Source organism: Sturnus vulgaris, chromosome Z, assembly GCF_052056855.1.
Source record: "Sturnus vulgaris isolate bStuVul1 chromosome Z, bStuVul1.hap1, whole genome shotgun sequence".
Lineage (NCBI taxonomy): Eukaryota > Metazoa > Chordata > Aves > Passeriformes > Sturnidae > Sturnus > Sturnus vulgaris.
In genome coordinates this window covers 27,169,346-27,195,341 of record NC_142283.1, presented here as the reverse complement: position 1 = coordinate 27,195,341, position 25,996 = coordinate 27,169,346, and the positions used below count along the sequence as shown (strand labels likewise).

At 41.0% G+C, this 25,996-nt stretch overlaps 1 protein-coding gene across 2 annotated transcripts in view; it reads right to left on the bottom strand.

Moving 5' to 3' along the window:
* PCSK5 (proprotein convertase subtilisin/kexin type 5) overlaps nt 1-25,996 on the bottom strand; it is a 245,934-nt gene that overhangs the window by 185,993 nt on the left and 33,945 nt on the right. For both annotated transcript variants that reach the window (XM_088156600.1, XM_088156601.1), the window contains exon 3: nt 1,784-1,897. In XM_088156600.1, coding sequence (XP_088012726.1) covers nt 1,784-1,897 — 114 coding nt within the window. The remainder of the gene's footprint in view (nt 1-1,783; nt 1,898-25,996) is intronic.

Genomic DNA, 25,996 nt, shown 5'->3' with positions numbered 1-25,996 from the left:
GAATAAAAAGGACTTCTGTAAACAAATCTGAGCTGCATTTATGGCCTTGCTAGAAATTGTGCCAGTTCAACGGGCAAAGGTATCACTCTTGACCCAAAACAAAGTTACTTGTTAATCCAAATGCAAATCTCTATATGATAGTTTACTTATTACTTTCTCAAGAAATTACTTGAGTAATTTCTTGTTACTCTTACTATTTTCTCAACATGTCTGCAGCCAACAACCTAAAACCTCTTCCAGCATAGCAATAACTGAAACCATTAACGAATCCTGAACTCATTTTTTTCCCTTCACCTAACAAAGCTAAGCAAGATTAACAAAAGCATCTATAGTAACAATCACAAACAGTTATACAAGCATATCCTTTACATCCAAAGTCAGTCCTGAAGTCAACCGACTCACAACTATTCTCCGTGATGAAATAGCATGGCCACTAATACTTTACTGATCTCTTTCAACAAAATGTCATAAAACCACTATCACTAACAATGTTGAAAATACATGGAGTTAATCAGTGGATGTAAATGCAACCAGTCTGGAACACAGTCTCTTCACAGCAGGTCTGAAAGTAAGAAACTTTTCCCACTGGACAGACATAAGGAATTATGAAAGTTGTACAAAACAAACAGTGAAGTCCATTTGATGCTCTAAAGTCTGTTCTGTGTTAGACTGGCAATTGTGGCACAGCTGTGAGGTAGTGTGGCTAGACATCACAACTGGTTTTTAAACGGAGACTGCTATCTTTCTGATAAAATTAGAGGCAACTGCTATAAGTATCTATTATCAGAGCACCTCTCCTATGAGGCTAGACTGAGAGAATTGAGGTTGCTTATCCTGGAGAAGAGAATGTTCCAGGGAGACCTCAGTGCAACCTTTCAGTATTTGTAGAGGAATCATTAAGAAAAATGATGACAAACCATTTAGCAGCACCTGTTGCTATAGGACAAGGGGCAATGGCTTTCAACCAAAAGAGGGTTGATTCAGGTTAGATGTAAGGAAGGAATTGTTTACAAGGAGAGGTGTGAAATGCTAGAGCAGGTTACCCAGAGATGTGGTAGGTGCCCTATCCCCAGAACCATTCAAGATCAGGTCAAGCAGAGCTCTGAGCAACTTGATCTAGCTTAAGATGTTCCTGCTCATTGAAAGGTAGGTTGGACTAGAAGGCCCTCAAACATCTCTTTCATCCCTAACCATTCTATAATCCTAAGATTTTCAACTGGCAAAAATGAGGATATTTTTAAAAACACGGCTTTAACTCCAGGCTTTAACTGTGATTACCAGGCAAAAAAAAAATTCTTTTTTTTTAAAGAAAAAATACAACTTCTGTCAGGCAGGAAACAGCATAAGCAAACCATTTATTTCAACTATTAAATTGCTTATTATTAAAGAGAGTGTAATTATAACACTGAATGGTTTTCTTCTTCTGTTTCAGGACAAAACACATTTATGTTGGGGACAGTGAATTAGGTATTAAATACAAGTGGGCTCTCACAAGTTGAGGCTAAGTTCCTTCCATTCTCATTGCTAAAAGCTAATCCTCAAATAAGTAAGATATCTTGCAATAGGAAGAATTCATGAACGAAAACACCAATTAATGCTTCCCACTGCAAGGCTTTCCACAAATTCTTTGTAATACTTACAAGGAGTTTACAGACCTTTAATAGTTACATAAAAATCCCCAAATCTGCTTTTTCTAAACATACTTTTCCATCGCTTTTCATATCACAAACCAGACAACTAAACATTAGCACGAAACGGAGTCAATGACCCTCCATGAACTTACCATGTACCACATGCTTGGCCACTTGGGATCATTGAAATAAGTGGATTGCGTACCACCAGGTTTATAATCCCTCTTTATCCTTCTTTTAACCACCTGCTGTTGTATCCACTCCACCTGCCAACCAGGAAAACATATGGAGAACATTATGGTTCTGTGGAGATTATCAAGAAACGTGCAAAAACTTGGGATTGTTCTCATTACCATACTCCAAGGCATATTTAATATTTAAGAGTTCATTTTGGCAGTAGAAATCATGCCAATCACCTTGACATACTGCTCACTAAGGAATATTTAATTATATTAAATTTAGCTAGTGTTACAAATCTACCTGAACAATTGTTTAAATACCCTGCTAGATGGACTTCACTGGGTATCAGGTTTTAAATACTATTAGTTTCCAATTTTCTTTATCAGACTTATACTTCTTTTGAATGTATAAAAACTCATACACAAAATCTAACAGCATATTACAATAAGAAATTAATTGAATTTCTAAAAGGGTGGGTTTGTTTTCATTTTTATCTTTCCCTTCCCTAAAACAAAATCATTAAAAAATATATTCAAAAGTTTTGCTTTTAGACCAATATCTAAATCACCTCCACCACATGGAAAGGAAAAAAAAAAACAAAACAAATTAAACTTTGTTTTAAGTGAAGTGAATACTTGTCAAGATTTTCTCAGAGAGGCACTCTGGAATTTTATTTTACACTAAGCACTCCCCTGTGAGAAATAGTGGATACTGAGCAACAGCTTTAATCAAAACAAACACAAAAATGAAACAGGAAAAGAAACGTAAGGGTTAAAAATCTAATTCTGAAACTTCTTTTTGTCTGTCTGACACCTCTTCAAAGATTCATGACACATCCAAAGAAAGGTGACACTAAAAGTGACATAAACCTTAGAGCAGAGAGGACTCTGCAGCTATTTCTGTATTAGCTATTCTAAATGGGTACTAGTTTCAATAAATGCAAATAATATGAACTAACTACAGAAAAAGTGCAAGGTATATTCACACACATCTAGCAGCTTATATTTCTGCTGAATTGTTTCAAGGGATATAACAACAAAAATTCAATTTGCATCTCTCCAAGCAAGCAATGTGAGCTCTCAGTGCTCTTCTGGGTTTTCAGTTCAGAGCAGGTTTGAATAATTCTAAGAAAAAGGAAAAAATAGTACAGTCCAGGGAACTTCTTTGCCTCAGCTTGCCAGAAAAAACTAACTAAAAGTAAAGGAGAGTCCCTCCCGCTGGTCACTGCAGACAGCACAGTCTGTATGAAGGATGCAGGGGAGCAAGTGCAAGTGCAGTCTTTGATAACAAACTGCACCTCTTCTCTCTCTCCTCACTCCTGGAACCAGTCTTAAAGCTGCAGAACTCAATATTCAATACCAACAGAATAGATGATTTGGGCATACAAGCATCATAAAGTCACTCCAAGACAACAGCCATCTTCTCCTAGCAGCCAACTCTGCACCTTTCATTTGCGCTGTTTGAATATCTGTGTATGCACACAAACATACAAATATATCAAGGAAGTTACTTTCAGCTCACATACTTGTCACCGGTCAGAGACAGTATTAATATTTTCCTTTAGCAGGCTAATCTCTCTACTATGCATTCACGGCACAACTTCAAATCCTTAGGCAGACATACCATACCACTCTGGACTCTACTTCTCGGTCAGAAAAAAAAGCAGAAAGACATCTCTGAATTTGTCCAGAGAGGATTCCTAGGACAGTCCTTGGAGAAGCTGAATGGTTTTCGATTTTTTAATAAAGAAGAAATTAAATTTTCTCCTTCCCAAAAACTAATTTCAGGATCAAAAGAAATCTTCTAGAGGCTAAATGCAGTCTAAGAACACAGACTATCAGGTAGAGCTGACACTGAAACTCCTTTCTCTGTTAAATCTTCTAGGAGCAATCATTAGTCACTTTCTGGTTCCATGAGAATGGAGAAATTTGACAGTGTGCCTTTCTCTCTCGCTTATTTTCTCCTCTTCCAGTACAGTCTGAAATCCCCTGCAACATGACAGGAGCTAACAGCTCCCTTCAGATCTGACTGGATCCAGGAGTCATCCACAAGAGCTGTCAGCTAATGGATCTCAGGCTGTTTGATGTAGCAAAGTCTGGAGGCCTGTAGGATACACAAAGCATGTCTGGGCAAAGGCCAAAGAAGGTTGAGTCAAAAGACTTTGGTCTTTGGCACTAAGCCTAATGGCTGCTTTAAACTGGGATCAACTAGCCTCTTAACTAGATCTCTCATTCATGAAAAAGACAGATTTTTAACTGAATAATGAACCCTGTTCTCCTGACTTTTGCTGCTAATATATGCCTTCTTTTCCAGACCCTCACAACAGAAGCTTGTTTTTCTTCAAAGCCTCTTTTCCTGCAGGTAGCCCATACCTCCCAGCACATCACAAAACAAGAGACAGGCATCCTATGTACTGTTTGGCCTCTGACTCCCCAGCTGCCTGGACTGCCATAGACTGCCACAGGCCCTCACTTCTGTTACTACTATTTAGCAGTCATTAACAAAAAAGCTTCAACTGGTCTAAAAAACCATCCATTGGCTTTCAGGGCTTATACAAATCCATTTTCCAAGTCTTTTTATGAGATTTGGGTTTCAGTGCTAGAAACACGTTCAACTGACTGAGAAGTCTCAAGCTCCTATGCTGCAAGAGTATTTACTGTTATCTTGATTCACCCTTTGCTGAAGGGATTAACCGAGTATGTTAACCATGCTGAGAAAGTTGTAAGTCAACAAGTTTCAACACTTCACAGGCCAAAACCACAGAGAGCATACCATGCCACGTGTGTAACTCACTCCTATCTTGAGTCTGCAGGGAGGAATTAAACATGCCTACCACCAACATAATCTGAGGATCTGATAGTGTTGCAGAAGTGTCCACAAAGACAAAGCAATGAGACAGACCCAGCCGAAGAGGATTAAACCTTCTGCCACTACTGCCTCTAGTTTAGATGCATGAACATTAATGAAAGAGCTCACCAACACTACTATTGTCTAGAGGAGCCATAAATTGGAGACTCAGGGAATCTAATTTGGCATTAGGGACTCCTGTGTGCCAAAGGCTTCTATAGGAACTACAATTAGTAACTGTGAGGATTTTTGGAAAAATACCTTTCTTTTGTTAATGGAGCCAAAGAAGTATAACATATTTCTGGAGCCTGCGCAACACACAAGTTTAAGGAGAACTTCAGCAACCTAATACCATTCCTATATAGATAAAATGAAAGTTTTCTTGACCAGACAAACTCTTAACTAAACTCTTTACTCATTCACTGTGACATGTTGTCTCCATTGATTACTGCCTATTCAGCTACAAATATCTGCTGATCAGTAAAAAGTTTCAAATATAAAGGCAGCATAGTACTGGTGGAGACTGATGCATGCATACATCGCTGCCTCAAAAAAAAGCCCAATTAATTTCTTTTCTCCATTTCCTTTATTTCATGCAATATTATAGATAACATTATCAGTTATTTAATCCAAGCAATTATAAACACTGCAGCACTGCACATTTCCAGTTTATTGGAATATACATAATTTGGTGCATAGAGACTTTTCATTATACGCATATGCATGTGTTTGTACAAGACTTCCTATCAACTGAGTTAATCTGCAAGCCTGCAGTATAGTAGATGATTATATTTTAGTGAGATACAGGTAATTTTTATATCTTATCTACCACCTTTTCACAAAAGACTCTGTTCCAGGGCCTGGCCCTATAACATACTGGATGTTGCCCATAATTCCTATTTCCTCAGTTCCTAGCAAAATTAGGGAAAACATATGAAAGAGTAGTTTTATAGAAGGGCTGTGCAGCTTGCATGATCAGACTCAAACCCAGTGAAAGAAACATTAACTTCTTGTCTTCCCACAAGACTTAATGATAATTTTATGTATGCATAGAGTTGCTCTAAGTAAAACAGCCGTTTAATTTCATAAAAATAACAATGTGGGCAAATGGCACATTTGCCTAAGTAGGCATATGGGAAGATAGTGCAGGTAACTCTTTAATGATGGAATGCAAGTGTCTAGATGGAATAGACTAGACTCATACAGAATATTTCAGTTCAAAAGGAGCTACAATGATCATCTAGTCCAACTGTATGGAATAATGCTATTGCAATAAAGCTGCTCTGAGCTAATTCAAGCACTATTTTTCTCTCTTTAAGTGCCAGAATTTGAAATGAAATGTTATCTCTGTGTGAATCAAAACTACTTTCTACCATTTTCAGCCTCATTGATTCAATAGAATTCTTGGGAAAAAAGCCCCATTTAGGTATGCTGCAGTAAGATCTCCCTCAGCTAGGATTATAAACTGTGGAACTAAAAAGTTTGATAAATGAAAAAAAAAATTACATTCTGGGAAAAAACCCTACCAATTTATTAAGCAGCACGATTTTTAACATACAAACACTGTTGTGAAAGATAATTTTTTCAAATATACTGTGAGAGCGTCTGCTTGAATAAATATTTCAAAATTATTAAAAATGTATCAACTCCAATATGTGAAAATGCCATTACTATACAGAAGTTACAGGCAAGCTGAAGGTGTAATCCTTTCCATTTTGAGAAAAAAAATGCTTGGGGTGAAAAAATTGTCTAACTCTGAAGTAAGTTTCATACCACAATCTGTGACTTTTATGACAAAATTCAATGTGAAGGTGTGGGTCTGCATATGTGAAGAAGAGATCCTGAAGGTGCCATTCCTAATTGAAAGTGTTACTGTAACCCTAGTACTGCTTCCTTCACCTCCATCTGTCTTACGCCTGTAAGAAGAAACTGGAAATTCCTCCTCAGATAACAAGAGAGGAGGTGCCACAGGAACACTACAGATTAAAGAAAAAATGAGAGGGAAAACCCAGACAGAGGACATGGAAGGCAACACTCAGTAAACAGATCAGCAAAAGGGGCTGAACAGTAATGCAGCACTATTAATCGGAGTTTGTCTACAGATGGATTGCTCTGGACAAGTATCCTCCCTCTCAGTTAGATGGTCTCATGCTACATCTGTTACACTTTATTCTTTACTTGCCCAAGGATCCTCAACATTCATACATCTGAGTTCTGAAAGACTCTGCTACAAAAGGACAGAAGTGAGGATAGCACACTGAGACAGAATATGAGACTATGGTGTCCCAGAATAGGCCATAGGAAAAAAATTGCTCCAACAGTTCCTGTCTTAGAGGGATGCCATCCAAAGGGACAGAGACACTTGTGAGGTGAGCAAGACCAAGTATAACGTTCTGTACCTGGGTCAAGGTAATCCTAAACCTCAATATAATTTAATGAATTTACGATTTATTTAATGGTTTAATGAGTGGATTGAGAGCAGATCTGCATATGGGTGGATGATAAACTGGACATGACTCAGCAACGTGCATTCACATCCCAAAAAGCCAACTGTATGCTGGGCTATATCCTTTACTTGACTCTCTGGAGTGCTGCATCCAGCTCTGGGGTACCCAACATAAGACAGGCAGAGGAGGGTCATGAAGATTATTAGATGGCTGGAGAATCTCTGCTTCAAGGAAGAGCTGAGACAGTTGGGATTGTTTAGCTTAGAAATGATCTTTGGGAACTTTTCTGATTTGAAGGTGACCTACAGAAAAGATGGGGAAGGTCTCATTATCAGGGAGTCAGTCTAGTGATAAAATGTGGGGTAATGGTTTTAAACAGGAAGGAAGTAGGTTTAGACACCTACTTAGAAGGGATATTAGGTAAGGCGAATATTCTTTACTCTGAGGGAGGTGAGGCACTTAACAGATTGCCCAGAGAAGCTGTGGATGCCCCCATCCGTGGAAGCGTTCAAGGCAATTGTTTGATTGGACTTTGAGCAGCCTGGTCTAGTTGAAGGTGCCCATGCCTATGGCATGAGAGTTGGAATGAGATGATCTTCAACGTACTCTCCAACCTAAATGATTCTATGATTCTACATTTCTAACAAAACAAGTCAGCATCTTAGTTGTCCTGTCATTAAGTTTTCTGTGCTACCAGCTCTACTTTAATGCATCATTTGACAACATTCTGTTTTGCATTTCACCTTGTAATGAAATCAATTTTTTAGGGTTAAAGTGAGGAGGACATATTAATATCCAAGGGCCATACCAAGGCTAGTGAACCAGAGACCCAAGCCATTACTCAGGAGTGCAGGAGAGATGATGACTATTGACACACCTCTTGCTAACTATGTGCAGTCACAAAAGTGAGACCAAAAATTGGACTTGTCATCTTAAGAAGAATTTTGTGTCATTTTTTCAATCATAATTAAAATCCCAGCTATTTTCTTAACGTATTATTCTTTGACTCACAATAGCCACTTTGCACCATAAAAATAGGTGAAGACAGTTGGTAAAGTAGATGTTGACATAGGTCAAGACCATGGAAAATTATTGCAGATACCATTTCATAAATGTAGGGCTCTAAAGTTGGATTAAAAGTTATTGACTACAGCAGTGCCATTTGATGCATTCTTGCTGATTAAGAAAATGTTTCTTCAGCAAGGGTCAATGACAATCCATAATCAAAGTACTTGTCATAATTATGCTATAAATTATGAAAAAAAGCAAGACAGAACAAGAAACAGATGTTAATACAGGCTGAGCAGAAACCAAAAAAAGAGGAGAAAAGACAGCAGATAATCTTCGAAATTACCACGTAAGCCCAAGGAAACACATCTTGCACAAGAGCAGGCCAAGCTACTGCAGTGTCTCCCATGGACTAAAGCTGAAATTCAACGCATGTTTTTCCACCTCAAAGCCACAGAAAAGCCAATCAGTCCTAGTATGACTTTAGTAGTTTCTATATTTCTACATTTGTGATCAATTGTAGCAGTATAGCCATACTTCCACACCCATGAGGTACAAGAATCCACAGTTATGCATTTTAATGTAACTGAAGTGTTCTTTGTTTTTCCCTTGTAGTCTTCCCACCCCTACAGGTAAAATCTCTTCGCATAAATCCATACATATCAGCCTAAAACTATGTGGCAAAGAAGTCTTTCTTTAGGAACAAGACTGTAGAGGAATAAATTGTGAAGAGAAAAAGGAACAGCCTGGCTAGTGATTGCCTGGACAGTGCCTCAGGCTCTGTCCTGTGGCAATTTAATAGCAGCCACAGCTGGTGGGAAAGGCAAAAGCATCACGCTGAAATTCTGGAGAAGCTCAGCATATCTGTTGCTGGCCAGGATCTCTGGAAAACCAGGGAAAAATCATAGGCAAAAGGACCCACATTTTCTCTACTTGAGGAAGTCTTGACAGGTTTGCTACTTGCAGGCACAGCTTTAGTAACTGGTAAGTGAACGTGGCTACAGCCACTGCCCAACTTCTGCCCTTCTTGTGTGTTGTACCACAGCTGACCATAAAGCAGCTCAAAATTACAGGATTGAAATCACACAGCAGTTTTGTGGGAGAGCTGAGAACAAATTTCAGGGAGCCTGGGCTCTAGGCCAGTGGCTTCCAGCAGCAGCAGCAGCCCCAGATGTCATACAAAGAGCAAGCATCTAAAGCTGTTGGGGATTTTTCCCTTTTCCCTTCCTCAGATCTGAAGTGGCCTAACTCAGCCTTGGAATTGTGAGGAAAAGTCTTTACAGCATAAGTTAAAAGCAATTCCTATGTTTATATAAGGTAGTTTATAATTTTTAGCCACAGGTCATATACCTCATCTTGGAACAACTCAAGAGCTACAAGCTCACAATTTTAAAAACAATTTTAAGAGACCTCTTATTGATAGGTCTGTTTGGTATAGTACCTAACTATATTTGTATAAAACCTATGGTTACATCATTGAATACACTGTTAGTATCCAAGTAATACCAATGTAATCACCTCAAATTTCAATACAGCAGGAGGGTTAGAGTTAATATCACTCTGAATGTAAACTTCTATGTCACAATTCCATCTAACTTAGGCCTAAAATAGCATATTCTTAATAAACTAAAAGGCTGATCCAATGTCCACTAGAGGATAAAACTTTGAGCTCTCTAAACTTCATTAGTTTTGGAATCTAACATCTGGCAGCTGAACTATCTTGGATTTCATGTCTGTATTACTGTAGAAATTATTATATAGATCTTAAAAAAACTGTAGAAATTTCTGATGTTATATTTTTCTTTCCTTAGGTTAGTCCTTCAACTCATGTCATAAATCATTTAAGTCCTTCAGACATCTGCATGTGCTACTTTAAGATGGCCTTAACTCATTTAATCACATCTTAGAAGAAAAATCTCTACCACAGGGTTAAATTCAAATGTCAAAAATACCAGTGTAATTCCAAAAGTGTTGATTCAGTCAAGAGTTTCCCATGGTTTCAACTGCCATTTAGAAAATCCACTGAGAATTAGTAGGACAGTAAAACAATTCCATAATTAAGTGATACGTAATAGCCATCAGTGGTATACTGGATTTATCAAAGTAAATACATCTCCTGAGTAGACCCTTCACTGACCAAAACCCCCTTAATATAATGCAAGAAAGTATCACAAATAACTCAGCCTATATTCAGCACTTTTGCTTAATGTTGTTTTGTCAGCAAGGAAATTTTTCACATAAGTCTGACATGGAAAAATTCAGTCACAGAACATATACTAAATATCAAATTATGCAGTTTTCTGACCAAGTACTTAAAACCCCAAGAAAACCTGATCCCATTTGGGTTTCTTTGACTGTGCCTGTCTTGCTATTGTCTATCCTTAATCATAAGAAAACGATGAAGTGTTTTTTTCTAAACCGATCCTGTTTATAGCACATACTTAGAAGTGGTATTTAAAATTCAGAATTGAGCCAAAGTGCTTATACTAAGCTTCGGTTTGAGAGTTTTGTTGAGTTTTACACTTTATGGAAAGTATCAGTGACATATTTTACAGCATCCCATTTCCCTAGTTCCTTGGCATTTCAGATGCCTTTGTAGCACAACTTGATTACTATTCTTATTTAGAATCATAATGCTGGAAGAGACCCTTGAAATCATCAAGCCAAACCATCAACCCAGCACTACCACTGTGTTCAACATTAAATCATGTCCTTTAGTGCCATATCCACAGGGGTTATACACATCTCTAAGGATGGTGACTCTACTTCCCTGGGGCATCTGTTCCAATGCTTTACAAACCTTTCCATATTTTTTTATATGTAATCTAAACCTCCCCTGACACAACTTGAGACCATTTCCTTTCATCCTGTTATTTGGTACCTGGGAGAAAAGCCCAACTGTCAGTTTCCTACAGACTCCTTTTATATAATTATACAGAACAGTAAAATTTTCTCTAATCTGCTTTTCTGCAGGCTAAACAAACCCAGCTCCATCAGCTGCTCCTCCAAGCCTACTCTCTAGAACCTTCACCAGCTTCATCACCCATCTCAAGACTTGCTCCAGCACCTCAGTGTCTCTACAAAAGTGAAGGATCCAGAACTGAACACAAGATTTGGGTAACGCCTGACCAGTTACCTCCCTGGTCTTCCTGGCCACACTGTACTTTATATAAGCCAAGGATGCCACTGGCCTTCTTGGCCACCAAGGGCACACTGCTGACTGATGTTCAGCCACTGCCAACCAGCAACCCCAGATCCCTTCCCACCAGGCAGCTTTCCAACCACTCTTCCCCAACCTGTAGTGTTCCACTGGGTTGTTCCGACCCAAGGGCAGGACTCAGCACTTCACCTTACTGAATCTCATACAATTGGCCTCAACTTATTTATTCATTCAGCTGTCAATATCCCTCCACAGAACCCTCCTACCCTCCAGCACATCAATACTCCTACCCAACTTGGTGTCATCTGTGAACATGCTGAGGGTGTACTCGATCCCTCATTCAGGTTGAGGAAGATACTAAACATGGCTGATCCCAGCACTGAGCATTGGGGAACACCACTGTTTCATGGTGTCTCAGTTTGAAAGACAGGTATTTTGCTAAGGAAAGGCGAGAACCCCTTTCCTGAGATGCAGAGTGCAACCCCCTCCCTTCTAATTATTATAGTTTCAAATCAGAGCCTTTCAGGCAGAAGAAAGAGGAATAGGAATAACAGTTCTTTACTGATATCTAACAAGGCAAAATAGTAGAAACAACAACAGCTATAAAAATTGACAACAAAACAGAACAGTATAGCTCAGTTCCAGTCCCTTTTGGCCACAGGTCCTCTCTCCCTGCGCTCAGTTGCCGGTGCTGGGGGCAGGGCAGGCCCCGCGCAGCTGAAGGCGCTGGGTGATGGCGGCAGCGGCCCAGGGGTGAGAGGGATGGAGGAGCAACTCCCCCTCACGGTGTTGGTCGTGGTGCTCGGCAGAGTGTCCGGAGGTAGGAGGATGAAGTGGGAAAGCAGCAGAGTGGTGTTCGACGGCAGGAAATGTGGCTCTTGGCGCTGGGATGGCAGGGAAGATGCTAGATTGGAGCAGTGGCTGTTCTCCTTTCACTCCACGAGCAAAGCGAGAGCAAGAGCGAGAACGAGCCCAGGCCCCTGTGCCACCTTTCCTTTTCCAGTCTCCCCCTATCCCCCACCCCCCTGCGAGAGAAAACTATTGCTACTAAGGTGTAGCCACAAATACTTAGTATAACAATGGGAAAAATTCCACAGAAAGAAAAGGGAACAATTCAATCCCCAACATTATCCACTCCTGAATTTTTCCCATACTAATATGCTATATCAAATTAAAACCATTACATTATATATACATACATGCAGTTAGAGGTATAGGCACAGTACCATAGGTATTTCACCCTAAAACAAGGTCTCCTTGGGGTATGCATCAAGTCTCTCCATCCTTTTACATAACCCACCAGCTGCAACCTGGTCCCTGAGCAAATAAAACTCCCTGGTTGGGATTGTCTTTGCTGGAGGCAGGATTCACCCAAACAGCTTTTCCTAGCATACCTCCCATGTGTACCACTGGAACCTTATCTCCATCTGGTATTCCCAAGGGCTCAGATTGGGCAGGGCCTATTCAGTTAGTGGAACCTCAGGTGTTCACTAACCATGTGGCCTTTGGTAGATTAATCTCCCAGTTCTTGAAAGTTCCCCCACCCACTGCCTTCAAGGTGGTTTTAAGCAGGCCATTGCACTGTTCAACTTTCCCTGCAGCTGGTGCATGGTAGGGGATATGGTACACCCACTCAATGCCGTGTTCTCTAGCTCAGGTGTTTATAAGGCTGTTCTTGAAATGAGTCCCATTGTCTGACTCAATTCTCTCAGGGGTACCATGCCTCCAAAGAACTTGTTTTCCAGGCCCAAGATGGTGTTCCCAGCAGTGGCATGAGACACAGGGTAGGTCTCCAACCATCCAGTGGTGGCTTCCACCATGGTCAGTACATAGCACTTGCCCTGGCGAGTTTGAGGCAGTGTGATGTAGTCAATCTGCCAGGCCTCCCCATACTTATATTTGGACCATCGCCCCCATACCAGAGCGGCTTCACTTGCTTGGCTTGCTTGATGGCAGCGCACGTCTCACAGTCATGGATAACTTGAGAAATACTGTCCATGGTTAGATCCACCCCTCGGTCTCGTGCCCACCTATAGGTGGCGTCTCTGCCCTGGTGGCCTGAGGCATCATGGGCCCATCAAGCCGGGAACAACTCTCCCTTGTGCTGCCAGTCTAAATCTATCTTTGACACCTCTATCTGTGCAGCCTGGTCTACCTGCTCATTGTGTCAGTGTTCCTCATTAGCCCAACTCTTGGGGACATGAGCATCTACATGACAGACTTTTACACTCAGACTTTTACTTTTACCCAAGTGGCAATGTCTTTCCACTCATCAGCAGCCCAGACTGGTTTTCCCCTGAGTTGCCAGTCAGCCTTTTTCCACCTTTCCAGCCAACCCCACAGAGCATTGGCTACCATCCATGAATCAGCGTTTTGGCCACTTCTCTCTTTCAGCAATGTCCAGGGCCAGCTGAACAGGTTTGAGTTCAGCAAGTTGACTCAATCCACCTTCTCCTTCAGTAGCTTGTGCGACCTGTCGTGTGGGGCTCCATACGGCTGTTTTCCACTTCCGGTTCCCCATCCCCACATCCCCACGATGCGGCAGGAACCATCAGTGAAAAGAGCATAGCATGTTTCATCTGCTGGCAATTGGTTATATGCTGGGGCTTCTTCAGCCCGGGTCACTTGCTCCTGTTCCTCTTTGTCGGCAAGACCAAAGTTTTCCCCTTCCAGCCAGTTGGTAATTATCTCCAAAATCCCAGGGAGATTCAGGTTTCCATTATGGGCACGTTGTGTGATGAGGGCAACCCATTTGCTCCATGTGGCATCAGTGGCATGGTGGGTTGGAGGAATCTTTCCTTTCCATCCCAGCACTGGTAGTCGGGGTGCCAGGAGGAGTTGTGTTTCCGTGCCAACCACCTCTGAGGCAGCTTGAACTCCTTCATAGGTGGCCAAGATCTCCTTCTCCGTTGGAGTGTAGTTGGCCTTGGACCCTCTGTAACTTCAGCTCCAGAATCCCAGAGGTTGGCCTCGCATCTCACCAGGCACCTTTTGCCAAAGCCTCCAGGACAGACCATGGTTCCCGGCTGCAGAGTAGAGCACGTTCTTCACATCTGGTCCCGTCCTGACTGGGCCAAGGGCTACTGCATGAGCAATCTCCTGCTTGATCTGGGCAAAGGCTTGCTGCTGCTCAGGGCCCCAGTGGAAATTGTTCTTCTTGCGGGTAACCAGGTAGAGAGAGCTCACAATCTGGCTGTACTCAAAAATGTGCATTCTCCAAAAGCCTATGGCACCTAGGAAAGCTTGTGTTTCCTTCTTGCTGGTTGGTGGAGACATTGCAGTGATCTTATTGATGACCTCACTGGGGATCTGGCGCTGTCCATCTTGCCACTTTACTCCCAGGAACTGGATCTCTTGGGCAGGCCCTTTGACTTTGCTCTTTTTAATGGCGAAGCCGGCTCCCAGCAGAATCTCAATGATCTTTTCTCTTTTCTGAAATACCTCCATTGCCGTGTCCCCCCGCGCAATGATGACGTCAATGTACTGCAGTACGTACTGCAATGTTCTGGAGCTCCACCCTTCTCCAGTGTAGCCTGGATCAGTCCATGACAGATGGTGGGACTGTGCTTCCACCCCTGGGACAGTCGGTTCCAGGTGTACTGCACACCCCTCCAGGTGAAAGCAAACTGAGGCCTGCATTCTGCTGCCAGAGGAATGGAGAAAAATGCATTGGCAATATTGATAGTGGCGTACCACTTTGCTGCCTTGGACTCCAGCTCATACTGCAGTTCCAGCATGTCTGGCACAGCAGCGCTCAGCGGTGGAGTCACTTCATTCAATGCACGATAGTCCACAGTCAATCTCCATTCTCCTTCAGATTTATGCACAGGCCAGATGGGGCTGTTGAAGGGTGAGTGGGCCTTACTGACCACCCCTTGGCTCTCCAGCTCACGGATCATCTTGTGGATGGGGATCACGGCATCTCGATTCGTCTGGTACTGCTGGTGGTGCACTGTTGAGGTAGCAATTAGCACCTGCTCCTCTTTCACCCTGAGGAGTCCCACTGCAGATGGGTTTTCTGATAGCCCAGGCAGGGTGTTCAACTGCTTAATGCCCTCTGCTGCCACAGCAGCTATTCCAAAAGCCCACCTGAGTCCCTTTGGGTCTTTGTAATAGCTGTTCCTGAGGAAGTCTATGCCTAGAATACATGGTGCCTCTGGGCCAGTCACAATTGGATGTTTCTGACACTCTTTCCCAGTCAGGCTCACCTCAGCCTCCAGCAAAGTTAATTCCTGAGATCCCCCCGTAACCCCGGCAATTGAAACAGGTTCCTCCCCGATATGTCCTGATGGTATTAATGTACATTGTGAACCAGTGTCAACCAATGCTCTGTGTTCCTGTGGCTCTGATGTGCCAGGCCATCGGATTCCCACCATCCAAAAGACCTGGTTTTCCTGTGCCTCTACCTGGCTAGAGGCAGGGCCCCTCTAGCCCTGGTTATTATTTCTTTCCTGGGCATACATAGTATGTATGAGTAGAGGTTCCTTCAAGGGGATCTGACAGATCATCCTCCCTCCTGTAATACCCTGCAGCTTGGTCATGGGAAGCTGAGGCTACCTTCACTTTAGTGAGCTACCTCGTTTGGTGTTTCCCTCCTGAGTTGACACACCCATGCTGCCAGGACAGAAGTGGGTTTCCCATCCCACCTTCTCATGTCTTCCACGTAGTCACGTAGAAAGAACCACAGGTCAGCACGTGGGATGTACCCTCTCTCCCTAGCTGGAGGACATTGGGCTCTAATTTTGGGGTCAATGACTCGCACTGGTGCTGCACTGATCTTCCTCACCTCTTCCCTTATCTCCTTCATTTCCTCTTTAAATTCCTCTTTGAGTTCCTTAACCACAGCAGAGACATGAGCCTGCATTGGGCCAGCCATCATACTCTCAAAATTTCTGAGCCTGTTGGCAACAGAACCTACTGTCTCCTGGTTGTTATCAGCATTAATCATTGCAATAAAGGTGGTATATTGAGATGGCCCCAGGTTTGCCAGATTCCACAACATCTGCCCTGTACACCTGACCTTGTTGGGGTGATTATCATGCCGTCCATCCCTCCCAAAGAGCACCTCCAGTACTGCCACTTCTCTCAGCTGTTGGACCTCTTCCTCAAGGGTATTCCAATGCATTCTATGGTGGTGCTCCTGCATTCTCTCTCTGTGGACAAACCTCTTTCACACTCATTAAAAGTCGCTCCCAGAGGGAAAGGAGGCCTATCTCCCTTACAAATACCTGGTCCACACCTGAGTCCTGAGTCAAGGATCCCAAATTCCTTGCCTCAGTACCATCCAGTTGCACACCTGTACCCATAAGATCCCAGACCCGCAAGTAACCAGGTTGTAAAAGGCTCACGGCCCCGCTGTACAATGTCTTTTCACAGGTTACAAAACTCTCGTATGACAGGGACCCGGTGATGATCTCAACTTCTGGCTCCCCTGCTGGTTGTGAGGGGCCCCCTTCCTGACCCTTATTATCTAGGTGCCTTGTTTTCACCTTAGACTTCCTAGTTTCCACAAGGGCAACTGCTGCTGGCTGTGAGTGCCCTTGCAGTTCAGCTGGAACCTGGACAGATGTAACGTCTGTGGGTCCCACTGCTGCACCATCAGAGTCTCCCTCTTTAAGGCAGGGGAAGGGTTTCTCACCAGCTGGGGAAAGGTACTCCTTCAGCATCTGGCCCATCTCACGTATCTCCTTCACTAGAACCCCCACCCACTCCAGGTGGTTCCTTTCCGAGGTGGGCTGTGGGGCAGGGTCAAACTCTGGGTTAATATCCCTAGTCTCTGGACAGGGTCAGGCTCTGGGGTAACATCCCTAGTCTCTTGGACAGGATCAGGCTCTGGGGCAACATCACTATTTCCTGGGGTAGGTATCAGGGTTGTTATCCAAGTCAATCTCCCCTTATCTCTGAATGTTACATAGAACAGGTTTAAAAGGGATATCAGCAACACTAGCCCCAGTATAATGTCATTAGCGTTTAGAGCAGATTTGAACCCCTTGAAGACTGGTGGGGGGAACTTTAAAAACTGTGTAATGGGTTGGGAGAAAATTTCACCTGCTGTCACTTCCTCACAGTAAGTACCATTATTGAAGTAGCTCCAGAAACACACACTTAGAGTGCGATAGCTCTGAATCCATGTGGCCATCTTCCAGAGAAAATTAGAAATCCTTGAATTCCTCAACTGATCAACCCACAAAATGAACTGGATAATAGCCACAGTAACCTTGGTTAGGAGACTCATGCTTAAAAAAGGGCTTGCAAATGGGAGAGATAGAGCAGTGACTATATGGAGGCCAAACCAGGCTAAGCTGGACAGCATGGTGTCACCTACCACAGGCTTGTGTAATTCAAGAACTGTTATTCCCTTTTCTACCCCTCTCTCAATGCCCTCAGGCAATGCCCCACGCTCTGGGTGCCAAAATCTGTCTCAGTTTGAAAGACAGATATTTTGCTAAGGAAAGGCGAGAACCCCTTTCCTGAGATGCAGAGTGCAACCCCCTCCCTTCTAATTATTATAGTTTCAAATCAGAGCCTTTCAGGCAGAAGAAAGAGGAATAGGAATAACAGTTCTTTACTGATATCTAACAAGGCAAAATAGTAGAAACAACAACAGCTATAAAATTGACAACAAAACAGAACAGTATAGCTCAGTTCCAGTCCCTTTTGGCCACAAGTCCTCTCTCCCTGCGCTCAGTTGCCGGTGCTGTGGGCAGGGCAGGTCCCACACAGTTGAAGAGGGCTGGGTGATGGCGGCAGCGGCCCAGGTGTGAGAGGGATTGAGGAGCGACTCCCCCCTCATGGTGTCGGTCGTGGTGCTCGGCAGAGTGTCCGGAGGTAGGAGGATGAAGCAGCATGCTGGGAGAGCAGCAGAATGGTGTTCGATGGCAGGAAACGTGTCTCTCGGCACTGGGATGGCGGGGAAGATGCTAGATTGGAGCAGTGGCTGTTCTCCTTTCACTCCACGAGCAAAGTGACGAGAGCCAGAGAGCCCAGGCCCCTGTGCTACCTTTCCTTTTCCAGTCTCCCCCTATCCCCCACCCCCCGCGAGAGAAAACTATTGCTACTAAGGTGTAGCCACAAATACTTAGTATAACAATGGGAAAAACTCCACAGAAAGAAAAGGGAACAATTTAACCCCCAACACATGGCCACCATGTTTGTCTCTGATCTATCACTTCAAGTCAATAGAGAATTGTTAGCAGTTACCTTTGGAACAAGCTGCTTTTTTCTGCCCTGAAATTCAGTCTTACAGCTGTCGTGAACTTCACTGCTACTGAAAGATGGATTACTGCTCCTCTTCAGCATCATTATTTACACCATTCAAAATAAACTGCCAAAAACTATCTGTGAAAGACATATGCAGCCAGCCTAAGAAAACACTGCTGTCCAACTCTCAGGCAAATGTAAAAGGATTGAAATTTCTTTTCCTACAGTCAGTAGGTCAAAGAAAGTCAAATGTTTTTTCAACCTCACACCTCACAAAATGTTCACAGCACTTCCAATGAGGCCATTATCTCTCAATTTCTGCATATCAGATAACATAAAGGCTGGAATGATAATTGAGTAACAAACCAGCTGGTTACTTTCATTTATTTTAAAGCCCCAGCTGAACCAAGGGTAACATTGCTGCTTTGCACATTCCGGCAATTGAAGTGTGTCCACAACAGTCATTCAATTATGGATTCATAATTCACAACACTTCTCATATTATGAACCGAGAAAAAGAAAATAAAGGTTGTCATAACCATCGCTATCATTTATGGGATAGATTTTAAAATTGAATATACTAGAGATTTTTGGTCTCTAATCATGCAACTTACAGGGTTGCAATGTGGTCTCTACAGTCTTCACAAAATTTCTTTCACCTATGTTTATTTCCTTAGATAGCAATCTCTATGGCTTACTGTCTTCTATTGGGATAAAAGGACTTAAAATGGTCTAATATATATGTGATTTTTTTTCATATGATTACAGTCTAAGAAAAGTCTCTATACTAATAAAACAACTTTTTTCTAACCAAGATAAACTTCAAATGTACTAACAGGTATCTTCTGAAATACACAAACTTAAGTTTGGTTTGATAGAATAGCAGATGTGCTACAGAAGATGTCTGCTTTCACTAGGGAAAACATTTCAGAAGCTTCAGAAACTGAAATGGTTTTCATAAATCTTCCTATTGCTAGTATTATTTTATCTCTAATCATTCATCCAGCTCCTTTACCTGCTGACAAAAAAGGTGGAAATGCAAAACTGGACTTTAGTGCATAAACAAACATATATTAGCATCAGACAACAGCTTAAAAATCACCTGACTGCATTTCCACTATTTGCCAGACTAGTGTGAAAGTTGAAAGAGATGATATCTCAGTCTCTCACAAAGGCAACAATTATCCAAATAACTTCTTCAGACTACCTCTTCAGAGTGCAATTTGGCTCATAAAATGACAAGCAAGTTTATCAAACATCTGCACTGAGCAGGGCTGCAAATCTCACTGCTAGTTTCCTTCATCCAAGGCAAGAGAAGTGTGTTAATATAGCAAGGACCCAGGAAAGAAGCCCAAATGTGATGAAGAGAAAAACATCTACAAGGAAGTGGTATTCGGATATCTTCTTAGTTGAGGAGAGGGAAGTTTTTTAGGTCACAGTGTCCAAACACATATGCAGGTCACCAAGCTGCTGTACAGTTTTATTCTTCAAACTTCCAAATAATTACAGGAATGTGAAATGTCTGAAAGTGGAAGTTAAATAACTGCACATAAAGTAAAACCAGAACATTTTTAAAACTTCTGGATACTTTCTATCACTTATCACTGGCAGATTTTTAATTAAAATTGGAAAACTAAAACCTACACTCTGTCTCAAATAGAAATTAAATTCTGATGTCATATAACATCTAATAAAAGATGTCTTGACTGTATGATCACAATATTTCCTTTTGATCTCACAGATTATGAGTCTATTGGCACTTGTATTCTTGAGAACTAGTTTTTTAGGAACAGTCTAGAAGTCAAAAAAACTTTGGAATCCAGAAATTCTGGTTTCATTATTTATATATAAAGTTGTTATAACACAAAGTTGTTTTATATAAAACACAAAGTATATATATATAAATACAAAGAGAGAGTGTGTGTGCGTGCGCGCACATATATGTATATATAAACAGAAAGTTGTTATAACAACTACAGATGGAACAGCGAATTGAGTCTCAGTTTAGTAAAGCTACTTAAAAAGAAATTTTTCATCTGCATCCTTTACAAAAGTAAAGTTAAATCAATATTCCGGCCTTTACAGATATTTATATATAACTTCAGCACCAATGAGAGTGCCAGCATTTACTCTCCCTCATAATGAATAAATTTTAAAAGATGGGAAAAATCATGTCCAACAATAATGTAGGTTAAGCACAGGTTACATAAGTGATAATCAACACACCAATGGATATGACTGCTTTAAGTGGATTATACGGATTTGGAATAAGTGCTTTATTCTACTAAAATATTGCTTGGATTTGTACAATGTTCTGTGTGACACCAAGAGAAATACAATTCCACAGAATAAAATACATAACACTTGATGTGCATTAGCTACCTGAAGACATTTTTATTCTATTTATTATTTTATTCAATTTTTATTCAGCCTTGTCTGCATTTTGCAGGTGGAGAGTCAGAAGCAGAAAGGAGAAAAGGTATATGATGAAGGCTGCATATATTCAAGCAGTATAGCTGTGAACAGGACACAGCTGCCTGGCACCTCCTCCGAACCATTAAAGCTGGCAAGGATCTGGCGAGATCAACCAAAGATGATGAGTGGCTTTTCAGTGACATTGGTTTTTCAAAATGATCCTAAAAGAAAGGATCACAAAAAGTTGGGTAGTGGGGAGATTCTTTTGCTTTGTTTTGGGGAGGGATGTATTTCCAGCTCCCTTTTCTTGCCTTCAATGACCTGTTAATAATCCCAGATATGACATATTATCTATGTGTCTCATGATTTCTTGCTGTCCACCATTTAGAATAGCTCGGTGAGATAACAACCACTGGAATTAAACATGATGCTCTTGCCTGTCAGAAGCAGGAAGAAAGACAAAAATCTTAATCCATTATGTCAGGAGCATACGTTGCTGCCAGAATGTTTTCCAAGTGCAAGAGAGAAAAAAAGAACTTTAATTCATTTTTCTATGAATGTCCTTCAACACAACCAATATCATCAACATCAGATGAAGCTGGGTCTTCTCACGAAATGGTGTGTAGAAGCTGTTCTGTTATATTTCTAGACAGTCAGTTCTGTGATGTGCCTTTCCAAAATGTGTTTTCTTTCAATTTCTCCCTCTCTCCCTGCTGATATTTTGGCATTTGGCCTTGCAGGATCAGCTGCTTCCAGAATGCTGCATCTTTCTATGGTTCAAAACTAGAATTTCTTCAGTTCCTCATCTTCTGACACCTTCTGATATCCAGTAATTTTACAGTCAAGTAAGCCAAACCACCAATTTGCTGCCTTTCTTAACACTCTCAGTGCAAACTGACTTTAACAACAGCTTAAGCACACTTGAAATACAAGACCACTGCAGCTGTCAGAGCTGCTATCTTCACTATCAAGCTCTTAGAATGCAGACTAAAAATTAGAGGACTAAGTTTTGTTTTTTCCTTTGGTTCTTCGTGTTTTTTTAAAAACATTTAGTTGTCCTATCATTTTTCAGGTATAAATGCTCTTTTCTGCTAAAAACCATAGGAGCAGCTACTACTTTACTGGAACTGTAAAGAAATTCAAATATTAACACCTACTAACATCTAAGGACTAAGGATTGCAAATGTATTTTCTTTATAACCCTCTGCTTTTACATGTTTAGAATTGCTATGACGAAACTGTCTTCTTAAGGCTTTAAATTTTCCACACGTATATTTACCTAAAGTGCTTTTGCCATCATTAAGGCTGCACAAAATCCTTAAGCACTTCCTGAATTGTGTGAGGAATATAACACCCTTTTCCTTTTTAGGCTCCAAATGAATTTTACTTGGGTTTCTTGTTCGTGTGTTTGTTTTCAAATAGCATTTGCACTTAGAAAATAAGGCTGACAGTCTCTGTGATCTGCCTTCACATGCACTGGCCTTGTAGGTCCCTCCATTAATTGTCTCACTTTGAGTGAGGATGACCCTTCCCAGCTTGCACAGGGACAGCAAAACAGACAGATGTGCCATTAAGCAAGAGAGCATTCTGACAGAGAAGTGCAGAGAAAATCTTATCCCAGAATGGAGAGACTTTAGAAAGCATCTAAACTGGAGCTGGAATGAGATGACTTCCAAGGTCTCTTCCAACCAAAACCAAGACATAACTCAATGATGTCTAATTAAGTTAGCTATTCTGCACACTGCATATACCTTTTGCACTCTAAACAAAAGCAGCTGCAACCTCTATTAGTCCCTGTTCAAACCAGTTGCTAGCTGAAGACTCTCATAGTGTGCTACACTATACTGGCGTGCATGCTGCACAAACAACTTCTCCAAATTTTAACTCCATGATTGTCATGCTAATATGTCCTCTGATGAAGCAATGGATGAATAAAAGTTTTTTCTCCTTGTTTTGGTTATTTCATTAATGTACAGTCAACTTTGTACTTATGATATCCCGGACTGTTCTAATGTTTATAGAATATAAGGAAGGAACCAAAAGAAGTATTGGTAACTAATTATCTCTATCTTAAATGCTTTTATTTTGTAAAATAAGGTATCAAATGCTAAATGCACTTAGGACTAGCAAGATGTTTTTCTGAATCTATCCATTGCTGGGATTAGCACTGGAGCTCCAGCAGTCTGCAGAAAAAAAATTTATTTCACGTATGAACCCCACATTTAGTTCCTAAGATGTGTAAACATATTTTTGTGAGGGTCCTCTAGTGACGGTGAAGGGAAAAGTAAAGACTTTTTTCCCCACTTTGCCCCCAAGCCCTAGAAATTGAAGAAGTATGTTACACTTAGAATCTTCTTCTTACTATATGAATGCTCCCTACACAGCCAACGTATGCCCTGAAGGGAGTTCTCCCCTTAATTATTCCTCAAGAATCTTCCTTATATATTTTTGAAGGTTCCCAAACAAGTTTCTGTACCAAGATCTAGGCTATAGTTGGAAATACTGTCACTGATCCTCGCCTCTGGTCAACATGTTTGCTGGAATGAATTTTAAAAGCAGAACACACTCTACAAAACAAAAGCCAAGGAATCCAATTGCCACAAGCCCCAAATTCACCAAGTGCAGAGAGATCAAAGAACATGATTTCTCAAAAGAAAAATCCCTCAAGGTTTAAACAGTTCTAAACTAAAATCTAGCTCAATCCAGCCAATGTTTTTAAATCTTTGAGACTTACCATGTTCAAGACATATGTTGGTCTGCAAAATTCAGAATAGGCTATTTATATATTTTTTCTTAATAACATAAGTCCATTGCAAAAGCCTAGGTCATTGCATATATGTGGGGTCTTTTGCTTTTGCCCCTCTAAAAGCAGAGGGCTCCAAACACATCGAAGTCAAAGAGACAAATGAAATCTGTAAAATTTCCAATATTCCTGATCCAGAAAGTTTTAGTTACTTCTGTAAGAGATTGCTGAGTCCTTGCCTGCCACTTCAGAGTCAGCTAACATATTTCTCATTGACCATGAAGTCTAGAGACCATCATATCAGCTCTACCACAATCCATAAAGACTGCTGGGTCCTGGAATGGGGTATCTGACAGCTGGTCTAACACTTCACTATGAAGAAGAGCAACCTAAAATTTGGTGTTCCTTTTCTGCTCAGGGAACAGTGTTCTGTCTGTGGAGAAAACAAAACCAGTGTAAGGATGAACCTTGGTTGACTGTAATCTAAAAATGAAAAGCCATTATCACATGAATATATATGGCCCTCCCTTTTTACTCTACTGGCCAAATCCATTGTTTCGATAAGAGGAACTATCTGTTCTTCAGTCAGCAAATTTTGTCACATAATTGTAATTTCTCTTAATTTATTTACAATAGGTAGAAACATTTAATAAAGTTAATTGTAACACTAATGAGGATTATTTCTGAAGAACAAAAACTTTATTAATGTCTAATTAATAGCTGATTTGCTGTTTGTACTTAAAGAAACAAAAATAGTCATTGAAGTGTCCTAGTGGAATTACCTTTTGATGTTTTCTACAAGAAGCAGAAAAATGACCAGTAGGAATTCAGTGTAATATAATTTTAGAAAAGGAAAATATTCACTGTTGGGGAGTATGGAAATTTTTCTTGGAATATATTACCACATTCAGTTACCTACACTTAGATTTCCCTTTCATCATGATTTCACACGATTTCATCATGATTTCCTCAGCTGTTGACATCTGCCTCAAAGGAGTTTTGTCCTATCAACATATCTAATTTCAAGTCCATTAAAAAGACATATGAGATAAGAGTCCAATTTTTCACTTGCCAAGTCATTTTACAGAACTCCTTGGCACTGACAATCTCATTGTTACCTTTTGCAAAAAAATTCAAGATTAGTTGAGTGGTTTTAACTGGTTCAGTTCCTAATTAATGCAGCAAATTAGGAATTGGTAATGGGTTGCTGCAGAATGCACCTGGAGTGCTGCATCCAACTCTAGAGTCCTCAGTACAGGAAGACTTGTTGGGAGTGAGTTCAGAGAAAGGCTACAAAATGGTTAATGGGCTGAAGCACATCTTCTATTTGGAAAGGCTCAGAGAGCTGAGGTTGTTTGTCCTCAAGAAGAGAAGGCCCCAGGGAGACCTTATTGAGGCTTTTCAGTATGTGTAGGGGACGAATAAGATGGGGACAAACTTTAGCAGGTCTTGTTGCTACAGGACAAGCAGAAATGGTTTTAAACTGAAAGAGGGTTGATTCAGATTAGATTTAAGGAAGAAATTGTTTACAATGAGAGAGGCGGAACCCTGGACCAAGTTGTCTAGAGCAGACAGGTAGGTGCCCCATCCCTGGAAACATTCCAAGTTAGGACAAACAGAGCTCTGAGCAACCTTATCTAGCTGAAGGTGTCCCTGCTCACTACAGGCAGGTTAGACTAGATGACTTTCAAAGTTTCTGCCAACTCGAACTATTTTAGAATTCTGTGATAAGAGAAAAATCTGCTACAAAATGCGGCTACTTTATTGCTATACTCACTGGGATTTATCTCTGTTTTTATTCTAGGTCTAGGTGCATTCTGAACTGCTGAATAGCCATTACTGAGTGATGAATGAAAATAAGTGCAATGTAGCCTCATCACGCAAAACATATTCTTGATTCCTCCTGAAGCAACACATATTTCCCAGGGATTTTTGCTGCTGATGAATATAGTTTAAACTAAAACGAATATAACATTCACCCCTTAAAGTTCAGGTTTCAAGTACCATTAAGCAAACAAAACACCAACCAACTTGTACAAAATTTACAGCACAATTAACAGTTAGAGTAACACTAATGCCAGCAGGATCTACTGGAATTCTTTATTACTAAACAGCAACTTCATATTTCAAAAAGCCCTGAAAAGAAAATTCCAATAGGACTATTTGCTCATGCTTACATGAAATTAATTAATATTCCAGAGGCAGATGACATCGAGAGATATTGTTATTCCCTCTCTTTCATTGTGATTCAGTTCATGTTCTAACCCAAGAACAGGCTCCTTGAAAATAGCAAAACTTATTCTTGATTTTTACCAAGTTAAAGGTAAAAGAATTGCTCATGTAAGAGCTTTTTCAGGTAATTAAT